The sequence below is a fragment of the Lissotriton vulgaris genome, unplaced genomic scaffold, assembly GCF_964263255.1.
Source record: "Lissotriton vulgaris unplaced genomic scaffold, aLisVul1.2 SCAFFOLD_2044, whole genome shotgun sequence".
NCBI lineage: Eukaryota > Metazoa > Chordata > Amphibia > Caudata > Salamandridae > Lissotriton > Lissotriton vulgaris.
Genome location: NW_028253945.1, coordinates 318,739 through 336,010, shown reverse-complemented (window position 1 = coordinate 336,010; position 17,272 = coordinate 318,739). Strand labels below are relative to the sequence as shown.

The window sequence follows — 17,272 nt, the reverse complement described above, 5'->3', positions numbered from 1 at the left end:
CTTGAAGAAGCTGAAACAAGATCACAGCCGACCAGCTCGCCGCTTCCCTGAGCCAGCACCCTCCCGCCAGCTCAGCGAACCCCAGGCCGCCGACAACCTCACGAAGTGGATCAGCAGCTGGATCAGCAGCTGCGCGGACGAACTCGCCCCACTAAGGACCCCGCCCAGCAGACCCGGCAGCAAGAAGGCCCCATGGTTCACCGACGAACTCAAGAGCTCCAAGAAGAATTGCCGAGCCCTCGAGAAAGCCTGGAGAAGGGAACCAACACCGGACAACATGACCACCCTCAAGCTTGCCACCCGGAAACACCACCAACTGATCCGCGCCACCAAGAAAACTGCTTTCAAGGACCGGCTGGACAACAACGCACACAACTGCAAGGAACTCTTCAACATTGTGAAAGAGCTCTCCAACCCCGGAAACAACAACATCACCCCATCGCAAGACCTCTGCAACTCCCTCGCCTCCTACTTCCACAACAAGATCACGGACATACACAACAGCTTCAGCGCTCAACCGACGCTCGCCACGACCGAACCACCGCCCCCCATCACCACCATCCGCACCTGGACTCCGATCAGCACCGAAGACACTGTCCGCACGATGAACTCCATCCACTCCGGATCTCCAACCGACCCCTGCCCTCACCACGTCTTCAACAAGGCCGACGCTATCATCGCACCCCATCTGCGGGACATCATCAACACCTCCTTCGACACCGCTACCTTCCCGGAGAGCTGGAAGCACGCAGAACTCAGCGCCCTGCTAAAAGAAACCTACAGCGGACCCCACCAAACTCAAGAATTACCGCCCCATCTCGCTCCTCCCGTTCCCAGCCAAAGTCATCGAGAAGACCGTCAACTAACAGCTGGCCGCCTTCCTCGAGACGAATGGATCCCTCGACCCCTCACAGTCTGGCTTCCGAGCCAACCACAGCACCGAGACCACCCTCATCGCTGCCACCGATGACATCCGAGCCCTGATGGACAACGGAGAAACAGCGGCCCTCATCCTCCTAGACCTCTCTGCAGCATTCGACACTGTCTGCCACCGCACCCTAGTACAGCACCTTCCTCGCTGGAAGAACACAGAGAGTCCGCCTACCACTGTACAAGTCAGAGGCCACCAAAGTCATCTACGGCGTCCCTCAAGGATCGTCGCTGAGCCCCACCCTCTTCAACATCTACATGAGCCCCCTCGCGGCCATCGCACGCCAACACAACCTCAACATCATCTCCTACGCTGACGACACCCAGCTGATCCTCTCCCTGACCAACGACCCCGCCGCCGCCAGAGCCAACCTTCACGAAGGGATGAAAGACGTAGCCGAGTGGATGACGACCAGCCGCCTGAAACTGAACTCAGACAAGACGGAGGTCCTCATCCTGGGTTCCTCGCCCTCCGCCTGGGACGACTCCTGGTGGCCCCCCGCCCTGGGCACCACACCCAAACCGACAGACCACGCACGCAACCTGGGCTTCATCCTGGACTCCTCCCTCTCCATGACCAGACAAGTCAACGCCGTCTCCTCGTCATGCTTCAACATCCTGCGCATGCTACGGAAGATCTTCCGGTGGATCCCCACCGAGACCAGGAAGACGTCACCCAGGCCCTCGTCACCAGCCGACTGGACTACGGCAACGCCCTCTACGCCGGAACCACCGCGAATCTCCAGAAGAGACTCCAGCGGATCCAGAACGCCTCAGCCAGACTCATCCTCGACATCCCACGACACAGCCACATCTCCGGACATCTGAGAGACCTGCATTGGCGCCCAGTCAACAAAAGAATCACCTTCCGTCTCCTCACCCACGCACACAAAGCTCTACACGATCAAGGCCCGAGCTACCTCAACAGCCGCGTCAACTTCTACGCTCCCAAACGCCAACTCCGATCAGCCAGTCACGCCCTCGCCGCCGTCCCCCGCATCCGAAGAACGACAACAGGAGGAAGGTCCTTCTCCTACCTGGCCGCCAAGACTTGGAACTCCCTCCCTCCCGACCTGCGCCTGACCCAAGACCACCTCTCCTTCAGGAAGAAGCTCAAGACCTGGCTCTTCGAGCAGTAGCAGCACACCCCCCCCCCCCCAGCGCCTTGAGACCCTCCGGGTAAGTAGTGCGCTCTACAAATATCTTTGATTGATTGATTGAGCAGGGCACTGAAACATGTGTCCCGTTCATGCCGGTTATCTGAGGAATTATAACAAGGAGTGCGCAAGGCGCATCTGTGATAAAAGTGCAGGGCGAAGTTAGGAAGCCTCCTGCGCACGCATCACATCTGTTTGAAATGCCATGCCTGGTTTCACACTGCAGACAGGACAACGCTTGCAGCCGGGACAATGGGGATTTGGGGGGGGGGCGGCCGACCAGTGGGAGGCCTGCCACCCCCGGGGAGTTTTGGGGCCGGGGGAGGGGGGGGTAGAGCCAGCACCGTACGTGGGCTGGTTTTGGGCTACTTGGTAGCCTTGGGCTGGGGCTGGGCTGGTTTTGGGCTGGGTTTGGGCTGGCCACGTAAAAACCCGGACACCTTGTGCACAAGCCACCATTTTAGAAAGAAGGTGACTGGTGACACAGCAGCCGGGCGGGGGTAGCGGAGGTAATTGTTTTTGTAATGGTTTGCGGGCGTACGGAGATTGCATGTTGATGGGGCATTTATGGAGAACGCGCGCGTTCGTGTAATGGTGACATTCGGCGGGGATATGATTTTCTGGTACGTGGGAGGCGCAATGGGCGCGATTGTTCTGCTAGTACGGTCATTGTGGGAGGCGCAATAAGCACGTTTGTTACGCTAGTGCGGTGCTGGTTTGGTGCCGGGGGTACGGCAGATTCATGTCTGCGGGGGCGCATGTGAGGTCTGGGTTTTGAGGCGTTGTGTGCATGGGGGAGGCGGGGTGGTGATGTTGGTGGCCGGGGGGTGCGGTAAAGGGGGGGCCTCCGGGGGCGCCGGTCGTTCGGGTGGCCCTCCCCGCCCCCTGTCGGGAGACGCGGTGGGTCGGGGCGGCGGCGGAGGAGGACTGGTGGAGACGCTGTGGGGGTTCGGCTGCGGTCCCGTTTCTGGGAGGTCATGGTTTGGGAGTTTGCTTCAGCTGGGTGGGCGGGCCGCGGGTCATGCATCCCATGGCCGGTACAGTGCATGCAACGGGAGGCGCAAGACTCTCTGTAGGAACCGGTGCCCTTGTGACGGGTCGGCTTGCATGATGCGTGACGGGGGGCAGGGAGCGGCATGGCCTGTCAGCATGTCGGTCGCGTTTAATCGGGGGGGGGGACGGGAGGAGTGGAGTGGGGGGGGGTGCCCCCGAGGGGGAGGTGCGCGTGGTGGGGCCAGCGCAAGGCTCCGTCTCTGCGGGCGGGGGGGCAAGAGTGAGAGCCTGGGGGGGGATGGTGTGGGAGGACCCTGCGGCGAGTGTGCGACGGGGGAGGCCAGGGTTGTGGGGAGGGGGGCGGGAGGGCCTGAGTGGGGGTGTTGGGGGTTGAAGGCACGGCGAGCGGGGGGGGGCGGGGGACTTGCGGGGGCGGGAGTTAGGGGGTTTGTTCTCCGGCGTGCTGGACCACACCTCTTGTTCAGGGCATGGACGCGGAGGTAGCCGCTCGGGAGAGCAGCATGCGGCTCCACTCGACCGAGGGGATGGGCCGGCTCGGCCTGGTACGGGCGGTCGTGCTCCGACGAGGGACCAGTCCTGGACGCGCCCGCCACTCCCACCCCGAAGGGTCAGGACGGCCGCCGGGGTTTGGGGGGGACGGCATGAGCTGTTTCACGGTGCAAATTATTCTTTATTTATGCATGCATTTGATAATAAGAACATACCGGGTACAGGGGCATTGCCAGTGAATGAATTGATTAAGCAAGGTTACAGTACAGGAGGCTGAAGTGGCAAGCGTGTGGCCTGATGCCAGGATAGCTCAGTTGGTAAAGCGTTAGACGTTTCAAACAAAATACAAAGCAATGCAAGAGTGAGTGTTACGGGGCGTGGTGGCCCCGTGAGAGTTTTGCAATAATGGCAGTCGCATGGAACACGAGTGCCCACTGGAGCGGCAATTAAATAGTGGGGGAGCCGGGAATTTTCTAGCCCATGGGGTCTGCCAGCAGGTAATAGTGGGGGCATGCTGTACCGTGGAAGGGCCTTGAGGGTGGCGAACTTTGAGGTCAGTTTTGGATGCCGGGGAGGAGTTGGAGGGGGGGTCGCTAGATAGGGGGGGGAAGAGGAGTGGGAGGTTTGGGGGGTGGGGAGTATTGCGGTAGTCCAGTCTGGGTGGGGACCAGCGATGGGACCAGGGTTGTGGAGGTCGTGCTGGGGAAATAAGCGATGGAGCTCACCAAAAGGGCGCAGTGGGTGTCGAGCAGGCTTGGCATTTGTGGGACTGGGGTGGGTAGATTGTGTAGTGTGACGTTTAGGCCCCAGGGTTATGCGCTGGCGACAGGGATGGGTGTGTCATGTCATAGAGGTGTTGGATCGGGGAGATTGGATGTGGTGGTGTCAGGAACTGACAGGGGGAGTAGGACGGAGCCAGAAAGGGGGATTGGGGAACGAGTTATCTATTGATTTAGGCGATTTTATATAGCGCAGACGTTACCCGAAGGTGTCAGGGCACTGCACAATAGGACAGGTAATGGTACCGAGGTAACAGTTACAAAGGAACAAGTTACGTAAGAAAACGTGGGGTTACATGGGTCGAGGGGGCCAATAGTGAGCATCCAAAATACATGAGGTAGCAATCGGTGCATCACAGGAGAAAAAAGTGATACGTGGGCAGGTTACAGAACGTGCAAAGTACCAGTAGAGGTATGAGGCGGCAATGGGTGGCAGACACTCAGGCACAAGAACAAGCGTTATAGGGGCAATGGTGGCACTCGTGCAAGTACCTAAGCACACAAAATACAAAAGGTGGCAAACTGTTGTTACAAGCCAAAGGTGGAAAGGGGGCCCAGTGCTGGGCAGGAGGCCATGGGCCATTGGAACTGGTGGAGGAGTTGGCTATATGTGGCAGATACTCAGGCACAAGAACAAGGGTTACGTGGGCAATGGTGGCCCTCGGGCACGACCCTGAGCAAACAAACTGCGAAAGGTGGCAAACGGTTTGTCACAGGCGACAGGTGGAAGGAGGGGCCCAGTGCTGGGCAGGAGGCCATGGGCCATTGGAACTGGTGGAGGAGTCTGAGGAGGCCAGGGGGCACTTGAAGTATGTGGTGGATTCGGAGGGGGAGTTGGGAAAGGGGGGGTGCTGTTTCAGGTATGCCCACGGCAAGGAGCGCCGAGAGAGACGCCCCCCCCCCCGCCTCCGCTGGTTAGGCGGCGGGATCCAGTGGACGCCGGCCTTGACGCCAGGTAAGGATGGTGGTGAAGTAGGGGAGTGGTTGGAGTAATCCTCGGCTGTCGGTTGGTGCGGATACCGGAGAGCTTGGGGGGGCGCTGGGGAATGGCGCGGTTGGAAGGGGTGCCGGGGGCGGCGGGGAGAGGGGAATAGGGGTCAAGGTTCGGGGCATAGGCCCGTCGCCGGTGAGGGTGGAGGAGTTGAGCCGGCAATACGATCACGGGCCAGCGCGGGGCAGGTGTATAAGGAGGAGAGCGGGCGGGGGATGGGGTCCCCCCCCCCTCTTTCGGGTTGGAGCCGCGCAGCGGGGTTGAGGGTTCTCCTGAGGGTTTGGGCGCAGGAAGGAGCCCGGCCAGTCTCGGTTGTCCAAGCAGCGTGCGGGGTCGGGGGGGGGGGGGGTGTGGAAGGGTCAGTCGGTCGGTGACTTTAGCGGCGGTACCCTCAGGGGTGGGGTATACAAGCAGGGACATGGTGCGGAGGAGCCCGGAGGCGGTGGGTGAAGGCTCTGGGGCAAAGTGCGGAGTTCGGTTGACGTCCTGGTGGTTTCGGAGGCATGCGGGGGATCACCGGTCGGGGGGGACACGGTTTGGCCGGGGGGCCTTGTGGGGGTCAAGAGCATGGTGGGGGTTTTGTTCTTTCGCGGGAGCGTTTGGGCGTTAGATTCCTTGTTGCAGTGGGCTTTTCCTGGCGGACAGGCTCTGGGACAGACGCACGATCTTTTCCTGGCGGACAGGCTCTGGGACAGACGCACGATCTGGAGGACTTCTTGCTGGTGGGACGGCCGGGTTCAGCACACTGCCGGCGGTTGCTGGTCAGTTATGGGCCTCGTGGCTTGTACGGTCCCAGTACAGTGCTGTCCTTGGTTGGATAGAGCTCGACTCCGGGCCATGGAAGCACGCCTGCCAGAGGACGAGGGGGCGGCAAGGTTGGCATGGGGGGGCGACAGCACGGCACATGGGCTGTTAAAATTTTGGTGCGCTGGGTGCGCCATTAGGTGGATTTTGCAGTGGGTTTTTTCCTGGCGGACAGGCTCTGGGCGGTGACGCACTATCTGGTTGACGTCTCGCTGGTGGGACGGCCGGTTTTGGACGGACTGCCAGTGGAGCTGGACGGTTTTCCGGGCATTGTGGCTTGCCTGGGGGTGCCCCGGGCACCAGCGAAGACGCACGGTCCCAGTTAGAGGCTGTCATTCCTTTGTATAGAGCTCGACTCCGTGGCCATGGAAGCACGCCTGACGTAGGCCAGGGGGATGGCAACGTCGTCGTTTGGGTCTGACGCTGTCCGGTTTTGACGCGGCCGCATCCTCGGGTACGTTGTCGGTGGGTGGAAAAGGGGGGATTGGCTGGGGACAGGGGTTCGGGGGCATTTCCTGGGTGTGCATATGAGCGGACGCGGGAGGTAGTGCGGCGGTCTGGTGCAGTGGGGGCAGGGAGATGGACGGCTTCCGCAGGAGCGGGTCTCGCGGTTCGGGTTGAAGTAGATGGACGGGGGCTTTCAGGGGGCGATTCGCCATTGGCGGGGGCATTGGGGGGACGTATGCGGCACAGGCATTAGGGGTCCTGCGGCACGCCCTATGGTTTATGGGTGAGGACCCGAAGGTGTTACGGAGGCATTGTATCGGAGTGGGGGCGGAAACGGAGGCGGCGCAGCAAGGTTGAAGAGGGCCGCGGGCCCTGGAGGTCGGACTGTTCCGGGGCAGATGCAGGCTGCGGGGTTGGGAAGTGAACATGCGATATGATGGACATTTCTCGCCTCTCACATGTGTGTCTTTTCAGGTGCAGGGGAGGGGCCAACTGCAGCAGCGCTGGAGAGTTATGTTGGGGCACACTCAGTTGTAAAGCAGGCCGAAAGGGGGACTGGGTCAAGCAACGGAATCAGTGGTCGGAGTCGGACGACAGGTCTCAGGGTCAGCGGCAAGGATAAGGGGGCATGAGCTGGCATGCGTTGGCAGGCTGTGTGTGCAGTGGAACAGGGGAGAGGGTGCCTGACGTGGGCTTGGTACAGTGAAAAGGGTTTGCGTTGGGTTCAACAAGTGAGGAGGGATCTGGTAGGGGTACGGCGCGGGTAGGCGGGGTGTCAGGTCGAGGGGTCAGAATTTGGTCCCAGGTGGGTGGTAGGGGGGCGAGAGGCCAGGGACCATAGATTGGACACATAGGGAATTTTCAAGGAAGTAAAAGTCGGGGAAGGTAGACGGATGAGAGGATGTAGCACCCAGAGCTGCGGCACGGGGCAGTGAACTGGCAGGGGGTTGGGGTTTTTCCACCTGGGGTACGGAATGGAGTTCTGTGCTACACTTGAGGGAGGCATTGGAGAGGGTTGGGGCGCAGATGGCTGGAAGGGCTGGATTCCTAGGGGGGGGTCGAAAGCCGTTAGCACGCCTTTCGAGTTGCGGTTCTTCCTAATATATGGGGGAAGTATAGGAGTACAGTTGTTGGATTAGCGGGGGGTAGGTCAAGCATAATAAAGGATTTAGCCAGGTGGAGAGGCAAATTGACGTTTATGCTAATTGTTTACTGTTTGTGGATTGGGGGAACCAGTTAGGGGAGGGGGTGGGGGGCTTTGTCAGGAAATTGCATATTTAGTGAGGTATAGTTTTGTACGGCACAGGCCAAGGGTTTCATTGTTAAGGTGCACCTGCTTCCAATAAAGCGGCCTTTATCACACCTAATTTTGAGTCTCTGGTCGGTGCTTTTCCTCCCCCCCCCCCCCCCCCTCTCCCCCTTTAGGCCCCAATGGTGATTTGGGGGGGGCGGCCGACCAGCGGGAGGCCTGCCACCCCCGGGGAGTTTTGGGGCCGGGGGAGGGGGGGGGTAGAGCCAGCACCGTACGTGGGCTGGTTTTGGGCTACTTAATAGCCTTGGGCTGGGGGTGGGCTGGTTTTGGGCTGGGTTTGGGCTGGCCACGTAAAAACCCGGACACCTTGTGCACAAGCCACCATTTTAGAAAGAAGGTGACTGGTGACACAGCAGCCGGGCGGAGGTAATTGTTTTCCCACCCTCCCACCCTGGGTTTTCAATCAAGTGGTTTGGGGGGGTTTTCGGGTACGGGGCCTGGGGGGTGGGGGGGGGGCAGGGGGGGGTGAATGCTTTTTTCAGGGCATAGGAGGGGTTTGGTGGTGTGCGGTGGTTTTTTGGAAGGAGTTTTCTTGGTGGCCGGTGCATCTAGTTTTGCTCAATGGTTGTGAGGTTGGTGGTGTCGCTGGAGCAGGTGTGGGGTGAATTTTGCCTTGGGGCGGTTCTTCCTAATATATGGGGGGAAGTATAGGAGTACGGTTGTTGGATTAGCGGGGGTAGGTCAAGCATAATAAAGGATTTAGCCAGGTGGAGAGGCAAATTGACGTTTATGCTAATTGTTTACTGTTTGTGGATTGGGGGAACCAGTTAGGGGAGGGGGCGGGGGGCTTTGTCAGGAAATTGCATATTTAGTGAGGTATAGTTTTGTACGGCACAGGCCAAGGGTTTCATTGTTAAGGTGCACCTGCTTCCAATAAAGCGGCCTTTATCACACCTAATTTTGAGTCTCTGGTCGGTGCTTTTCCTTCCCCCTCTCTCTCCCGTTAGGCCTCAATGGCTTCTCTATAATTTTCTTGCATTTCAAAATGGGTATTTTTTCTTCCCTTTCTCATTCCTATGTCTAGTTTTACAAACGACGTAATTTGTCAGAAATATTTTGGAATGCTGTTAAAGGCTAAAAACATTGCAGTGTGCCTTGAAGTAAGAAATCTCAATTTTCTGATGAAAAATAGTCATATTAGACGATGCTGCTTGGCTTTGCACCGTCACACCTGCAATCTGGTTTAAATCTATTCCTTTTTTATGTGGCACATTTTTTTTGTTTTAATTTCCACTTGTTGCGATGCATAAATAGCACACAGTAAAACGTTTTAAATTTTAAGCAGATGTTTCAAAGAAGGTACCGCAGAATGGATTCGGCCAATGCGATCTTTGAAATATGTGCCCGGCTGCAGAAAGAGATCCAACAATTCTATCTTCACTTCAAAGTGATTTCGTATGCAAACATTTGTCAGAGTAGAAAACAGGCTTACAAAAGATGTAAGCTTTGATTTTATATGGTGCGCCGCCATTTTAGCGCGGTTATAGTAGCATGTGTGGCAGGAGGAAATATACGGCTTAATAGTTCTTCAAAGCAAGCCTACTTAAACGTGTGAATATAAAACCTCTCGAAAAATGACAAATTTATCCTGGCCTCAGTCACCGAGACAGGGATTCATCAAATCAGCGATTAGTGTGGCAGAGTGCCATTTGAATAGTGGATTGTTCGAATACTTATGGTCCACTTGACAAGGCTCTTGCTGTAAATAGTGCAATTTGACTTCAGCTGTTAAAGAGTGGCTTTGACAGCAGCAAAATAGAATAGAGATGCTTTACTGCACCGCAAGAAAATCAATATCGGGTTCTTGTTCATGGTAACCTGCCCTTTTCATCTTGGTAGATTTATACGAGACAATCTAGGGTTTTATAGAAAGGAGCTTAAATATTATTTGTAAATGCTATTTAGGCGCAGCATTTAATTGTAAAAGCCCAACGAAGGCACTGAACGACTTAAAAAAAGTTACTACTCACACTTAAGCATTTGTTTTGCCCATTTGGAACACAGTTTGGTAATTTGAATCATCGTTCAAGTAATATATGATTGGACTCACACATTGTATACTCTGTGATTTGAAGTTGATTGTTAGCGGTGTAGACTGATAAAAAAACACTATAAATACAATAAATATAGTATACTCCGTGAAACCTTGGAGGTGACAATAGTTAACAATCATCAACTACCGCTTTTATTTATGGTGGTTTTCAATGTAAAGTTGCTACGTTTGTGTTTGTGGTGGTGCTTATTTCAACACCCTCCGAGGAGGACCAGTTGTCCCTATGTGGACTACTACACTATTGCAGCCTCCTTTGTCCCGCAGCAGCACCTGCTGAAAGATTTTTCAGCTAGCCGTGTGACGCTAGGTTTCTATAGTGCTTGTGTACTATAGCAGATCTACAATGAAGTAGCTCAACATTTGATAACCAAACCAATTCTATATCTTGCCTAACGGATAATTTGGAAAATTGCTCCAAGAAAATTGTCGTTTTCTATTAACGCATTTTAATGTATTATAATTGTGCTTGTCAGCTTGAAAGCTTTAATGATATTTTTTGATTTGTACTTTTTTTAAGTTTGAAGTTTATTGAAATAAGAACAAACAAAGGCAGAAAATGAAGAAACAATCATAAGTTATGGAAGCGAAAAATCTCTCTTACAAAATAATGGCAACTCATTAAAGCTATGTCATACAGAAAAATAAAAATCGAAGTAAATATCAGGTAAACAAAGGAATAAGGGAGCATCTGTAGTAAAAAAGCATATAAATAGAATGATAAACAATACATGTAATGAAGAAACATTATAAGTAAATAAGAAAATGCGCTCACGGTGGTTTACGAACTTCAACATTACGCATTGGGGATTTGGGAAGAGGTCTGGCAATCTTAGATAAATAATCTGTGATGGGAATCCATAAAAGGTCACGCTTAATTGCTAACCATCGTCTAGATACTAATTTTGTTTCCCCCATCTCCTTTTGATTTGTACTTTAACCAACAATCCTAGTTTCACTGTCTTCATGCAGTACATTTGGAGCAGCAGCTATGATGAATGTCAGAACTGAAAGTTTCAGGGCACTAACGCCAGGTGGCATCTGTGGGTCCTGGCTAGAGAAGGGCCTGGTGCCTAATAACACTCTGCCCCCTTGACACGGTCCTGCGTGAAGAAAAACACAGGTGCCCTCACACTAATACTAGTCATCATTTTGTAGGGACCGCAATGATGAAAATGGATTAAAATAGTCTGGAAGGCTAATCAACTATTCTAATTCCAGCCCTCGAATACACTAGAGAAAGTCTCACATTTCCTAAGCATTATGAATCAGTGTGGAAATGTTGTCAGTTAGCGCCTAGCACAATCTTGGCCACTGCTGTCTTCATGGCACATGAAAAGGCCAAGAAGTATTGTTTTCAGTCATGCATTTTAGGAAAGAGCTACGTGCATAAAATGGGTCATGCCAGCATGTTCTGCTCAGCAAGGGGTTACCCAGGAAAATAAAATGCCTCCCACTTTGAACCCTATCCCAAATGACCGACCGAGCATAATTCACAAAAGCAAACTTACACTTTTGTGTAAGTTAACGATTGTTTGCTATCCACAAAGGGATTTATGAGTTGTATCTTGGAGTTCAGAGTCTCAGCACAAAAGATAGGTCTTTTTATGTGCGGAGACACCGCACTGGTAAAGATACTTCCCCTAAATGATTTTGTGAATAGTGCAGAATTACAAACTTGTAAACTTACACAAAAGTAGATGTTTTAGCATCTGGGCTAATGTGCTGCATAGCTTAATACATATACGGTCCCAAAGGCGAGACCGAATGCATTGCAAATGCTTGTTTTTTGTAGAGATTTGAACGGCTATGAGGTTTTGTACCGCTGTGAGTACCTGGTTGTGAGTGCCATGTGCTTGAGTGAGTTGCTCTTGAATTGAATGGTTGGTTCTGCTTCTCTCTCCTGCAGCTGCGGTGACCCTGAATCCGGACACTGCTCATTCCCAGCTCATCCTGTCTGAGGACGGAAGAAGCGTGAGGCACGGAGACAGATACCAGGATCTGCCGGACACGCCCCAGAGATTCACTAAATACATCTATGTCCTGGGGAGAGAGAGGCTGAGCTCCGGGAGGCATTACTGGGAAGTAGAGGTGGGGGGAAAGACGGGCTGGACCCTGGGGGTGTGTGACGAGGCTGTGAGCAGGAAGGGGTCGATCACAGCATCACCTGAGAATGGATTCTGGACGGTGAGGCTCAGTGATGGTGGATACAAAGCTCTCACCTCCACTCCCACCCTCCTGACCCCCCGTGAGCCCCCCAGGTCTGTGGGTCTCTTCCTGGACTATGAGGCGGGCAGGCTCTCGGTGTACAATGTGGATGACCGGTCTCTGCTCTTCACCTTCTCCGGGGCCTCCTTCCCCCCCACCCTGCGGCTCTTCTTCTGTCCAGGACTCAACAATGGAGGGAGGAATCCGGGGGCGCTGCGGATCCTGCCGGTGACAGGACGGGACTGAGAGCGGAGGAGACTGTTGACTCCACCAGGTGAGAGCAACTGTGTACAAGTCAATCACTGTCACCATGGAAAGGACCAGTAATGATATTTATTGTCATCAGGTAAAGAAGCTGTGCGTAATGTGAGTTCCTGTCACTGGCGTCAGGTAAGGGAGCTGTGCAGCAGTGATGACACCTGTGTGCAGGCATTGATTGGGCTGACGGCTGCCTCCCCTCCGAAGACGTGAGGTAGGACCGCAGCCCCCAGGACACAGTGGGGAGCAGATGAGGGAGAAAAACAAAACACACTCTTTCTTTCAGAGCGCCGAGACTGTTCCGGTGCCCAAGGGCCACCTTCCCTCGCAGACAGTAAGGTAAGGTTGGAGTTAGTCTTGAAATCGTCCTCATGAGAAAAATAATTTGTAAATTAATTCTGCAATAACATGTATGTAAGAAAGAGGGAGTGAAAATGGACAACAGATGGAAAAGTGCAGGACTTTGAAACCAAGTGTGTCGTGTGACATTTCCTCCCTTTTCGATTTTTTGAAACATAACCGCAAACGACATTCAAGAAAATGTCGTTTGTTTTACAGGCTCAAAGACAAAAACATGTGCATTTATAATAACATAATAGTCCGAACTGGCTGAAGATGTCTCAAATGGCAGCTACTGAAAAATATGTTTGCTAAAGATGAGGCAGAGTGGCTGAGGGGCAGAGGGGAAAGATGATAAATGTATTTTGGAAAGAGGAGGGCTATATCTTGCCTACCGGATAATTTGGAAAATTGCTCCAAGAAAATTGTCGTTTAATATTAACTCATTTTTAATGTATTATAATTGTGCTTGTCCGCTGGAAAGCTTTAATGATATTTTTTGATGTGTACTTTGCTCAACAATCCTAGTTTCACTGTCTTCATGCAGTACATTTGGAGCAGCAGCAACGACAGCTATGATGAGGTGAACAACCTTTACAACGAAACTTTTACAACGCACTACCATTACAACGCAGGCATTACAACGCAAACCATTACAATGCATTGCGCTGGGGGCGCTCTAGGATAGGGAATAAGTTTAATTTTCTATCCAACACCTTCCCTAGTGTCCACGGGGACTGGAGTTGGAATAGAAAATTTAACTTTTCACTATCCAGCACCCCAATGCGCTATGCGTTGTAAAGGTTTGCGATGTAAAAACCGTGTTGTAAAGGCATGCGTGGTAAAAGTATGCGTTGTAACATCATACATCCCTATGATGAATGTCAGAACTGAACGTTTCAGGGCACTAACGCCAGGTGGCATCTGTGGTTCCTGGCTAGAGAAGGGCCTGGCGCCTAATAACACTCTACCCCCTTGTCACGGTCCTGCGTGAAGAACTACACAGGTGCTTGTCAGCTGCTGAGGGATGACGCAAGAGCCAGATACTTAGAAAAAGTGCAAATTTTATTTACAGTCAGTTTCCAATTTGAGTGTGCAACATTCTATCATATTTCAGGGTGAACATTCACCAACCTCAAGTGTCTCCTTTAGGCTTTTATTTTTCCATAACTGCTTTCTAGGTGAGGGCTGAACCACGGCTCTTGAACCAATCACAACGCTGCTATCAGCAGCGTTTTGATTGGCTAGAGGAGTCTGGAAGCCTAGATGCTTCCTGTTCCTGCGTCGTGGCAAGAAGGACGGAGGAAAGGAGGCCACCACTGCCTCTTTTTTATGACTGTCCTTTGAAACACGTTGTCTGTTCGACCAGACCAGACTATTGTTTTTTAGAAACATTCATAGATAGTATCCATACATAGGCTTTAATCAGCAGACTTCATCCATTGATATGTTAAACGATCATTCATAGGCTGCTTTCACCCACCAAAGTATATAGCGAGGGGCAGTGGTTCAGCCCACTTGACTCATCGGTTTCCTTCACTTTGAGCGACTGCAGAAATCCAAACTAAAGATAGTTCCTTGCTCTTCAGTGATAAATCCAATTCAAAGTGTCTTCTATTTTGTGCTTTATATTAACTTTGCCAGCTATTTATTTTACCTGACTGGTAAATAGAGAGCTTGTTTTTTTTATTACATATTTTAATTTCAAGCCCATCATATCCTAATCCTTACACCTCGCACAGAGAGTCCTCACAGTAGGGCTCTTCACTGGACCTCTCTCCCGCCAACACTCTCCTGTTTCTCACAGGGCACACTGGTCACCCAGCTGGGAGACTAGCTTTCCCTGGCCTCCAGTTCTGCCCACAGGCAGAAGTCTATCTTGCAGAGCTTCCCCTTCTCACACCGCCTGTCTGGCTGCTTGGCAGATGTCTATTTTGGGGATCTCAGACACCACATGTGATTTATGGTCTGGGTCTTTGAAGTTTTCTTTTTGGGGTTCTGCTTCTTTTGAAGTGGGCCCTTCTCTTCATCTTCCTTCATGAAAGAGGTCTGCCAGAGAAGGCAGGACTCTGAAGCTGGTTTTCCACAACATAATTCATGGAAGTGACCAGAGTTTGCACCTGGATGTCAGCCACAGTGATATGTGCATCAAAAGGTTAACCCAAGACCTCTTCTTTATGATACTCTTATCAGCCCTATCTCCCTTCCTGAGATGTATCCAGGCCCCTTCCTTGTGATCTATCACTGAATCATAGAGCAGTCTTTGGAAATTAAATGGAGTCTCTTCCCTCAAGTGCGTCCCTACCCAGCTCACAGGAATGCAGCAATCCACAAATCTGTCTGTGGGGATTCCTCTCCTCCTCATGCCTTCACTAGGCATGCCTTGCAAGCACATTTACTCAGTGTACATTCATAGAGCACCTTCTGTTCAGCACTAAAACCTCTTTGCTTTATATTACATGCATTCAGCACACACACTCAGGCTGCGTGCACTGTTCAGCACTGAAGCTTTTCTATCTTTAACCAGGGTGTGTTCCAAAACACACACCATGCCAGCATACACCATTACTATATGCATGCTGCACAACACGTCACCCTCCAGGTATGGTACTCCACGCAAGCACAAATACACTCAGCACATTTTGTATCCACATATGCACTGCACTGCACTACATCTCTCATGTGATGTATTACTCTCAGGCATACATACACCCAGTACATGTACTAACCACACATGCAGTGCACAGTACTGTGCCATCCTTGTACTGTACCCTTTCCAGGCACACCTACAACTAATGCAGAGCCACTACTCCTGTACTGTGCAGAATTCCACATCTACTTGATGTAGGCCAAGGTTGAGTTAAACACAGCAGGAAACCTTTGAAAAGGTGAGTGAGCCTGTAGGGCTCACTCCAGTGACACAAGGTAAAAAGGTTCTGTTCACTACACGGTATGCTGTCACCATCACGCTCATGCTGCTTAACTCCTGGTGAATGTTGTAGCCTTCCACCACAATGAAGGTAGCGCTTTGGGTGCACCTCCTGGGCCAACAAAACCGCAATCCATGCGACAGATGCATGTCATGGCGAACATGCATGAGCCATGTTCATGTGTGGCACAAATCAACAGTAGGGATACAGACAACAGTACAGTTCGGCACTCCAGGCAGGGCTACAGGTCTCTTTCCATGCAGAGGACATTCCTGTGTCACTGGAGTGGTGCCTACTGCTGCTGTGTACTTACCTCACTGGCCTAGATCGACTACGTGAAGTGCCTAGCCTCGTGCAATACTTGTATATTACTGCTGGGATGCATGTGTGCTTGTGCATGGTACATACCTTAGAGGCATGTAGTTTCCATTTTAGAAACCAAAGGCCTGGAACTGCTAGTGAAGCTGAGGAATGCAACCTTCCAAAAGGAGACTTTTGGTCTCAGTTAAACTTAGGTCCAAAACTGAAGTTAACTGAAACAAAAGTCTAACTTTACTAATGGTAAATGCCCTTTGTAAATCCCAAAAGTCGTAAAGTTAGACTTTCGTCTCAGTTTACCTTTGTGAATCTGGCCCATTGACCGTATGCCTTCCCTATTTTTTCTTGAGTGGCAGCTTGAAAAAAAGTTGAGAACAGTGCAAGATCTAGAGCCTTTTTCTCACATGCGACCTCCGGCTATAGTTGAGCGTCTTTACCTGAAGCAGCAGCTGCTAGGATGCTGACTACCTTCATAGCTTAGATGAAGTAAATTTGGATATGTTAAAATCATCCATAAAAGTAAATTTGGTCAAAGGCAATATCTCGCATTTCTCATTGATTAACCTTTATCCAGAAACCGAGGAGTATGCCGATACTTCTTGCAGGAATGCAGGAGTGTGGTTTCGCGAGAAATAATAAAATATCATCTGCATACGCTGGCCAATTTAATGTGTACATTTTCAGATGTAAAGCCATGAATGTCTTGAGTTTTGTCATAATTTAGATAAGAAGGGTTCTAAAGCTAGATTGAATAGAAAAGGAGATAGGGGGCATCCCTGCCGAACACCTCCTCAGATTAAAATATGAGAAAGTAAGGCCATTGGCAAAGATTGTCACTCTCGGATTTGACTAGAGATGAGAGATTAAATGTATAATTTTTGGACCAAAATCAAACCATTTAAGTGTTTGAAAATAAAAGGCCAGTATAGCCTATCAACTGCCTTCCCTGCGTCCAAAGAAATTGCAGCAATATCGTCAGATTTATGGGAAGTTTTGGATAATATGTTAAAAAATAAATGAGTGCTATCTGTAATGAAGTGTCCCTTAACAAAACTAGATTGTTCTTTACAGAGTAAGTCAGGAAGATTAGATTCCAAACGTAATGCCAAGGCATTAAAAGATGTTTTATAGTCAATGTTTACTAAAGATATGGGTCTGTAGTTCCTACATAAATTAGGGTCTTTACCTTCCTTGGGTATGAGACGTACTAAAGCCTTCAGAAAGGATCCAGAAGATGCACCAGCAT

General features: G+C 51.5%; 1 protein-coding gene across 1 annotated transcript in view; it reads left to right on the top strand.

Moving 5' to 3' along the window:
* Positions 1 to 17,272, top strand: part of LOC147660709 (erythroid membrane-associated protein-like) — a gene marked incomplete at its 5' end in the record, with an annotated part of 139,835 nt that overhangs the window by 104,732 nt on the left and 17,831 nt on the right. The window contains one exon of the mRNA XM_086951518.1: positions 11,883 to 12,455. Coding sequence (XP_086807644.1) covers positions 11,883 to 12,427 — 545 coding nt within the window. The remainder of the gene's footprint in view (positions 1 to 11,882; positions 12,456 to 17,272) is intronic.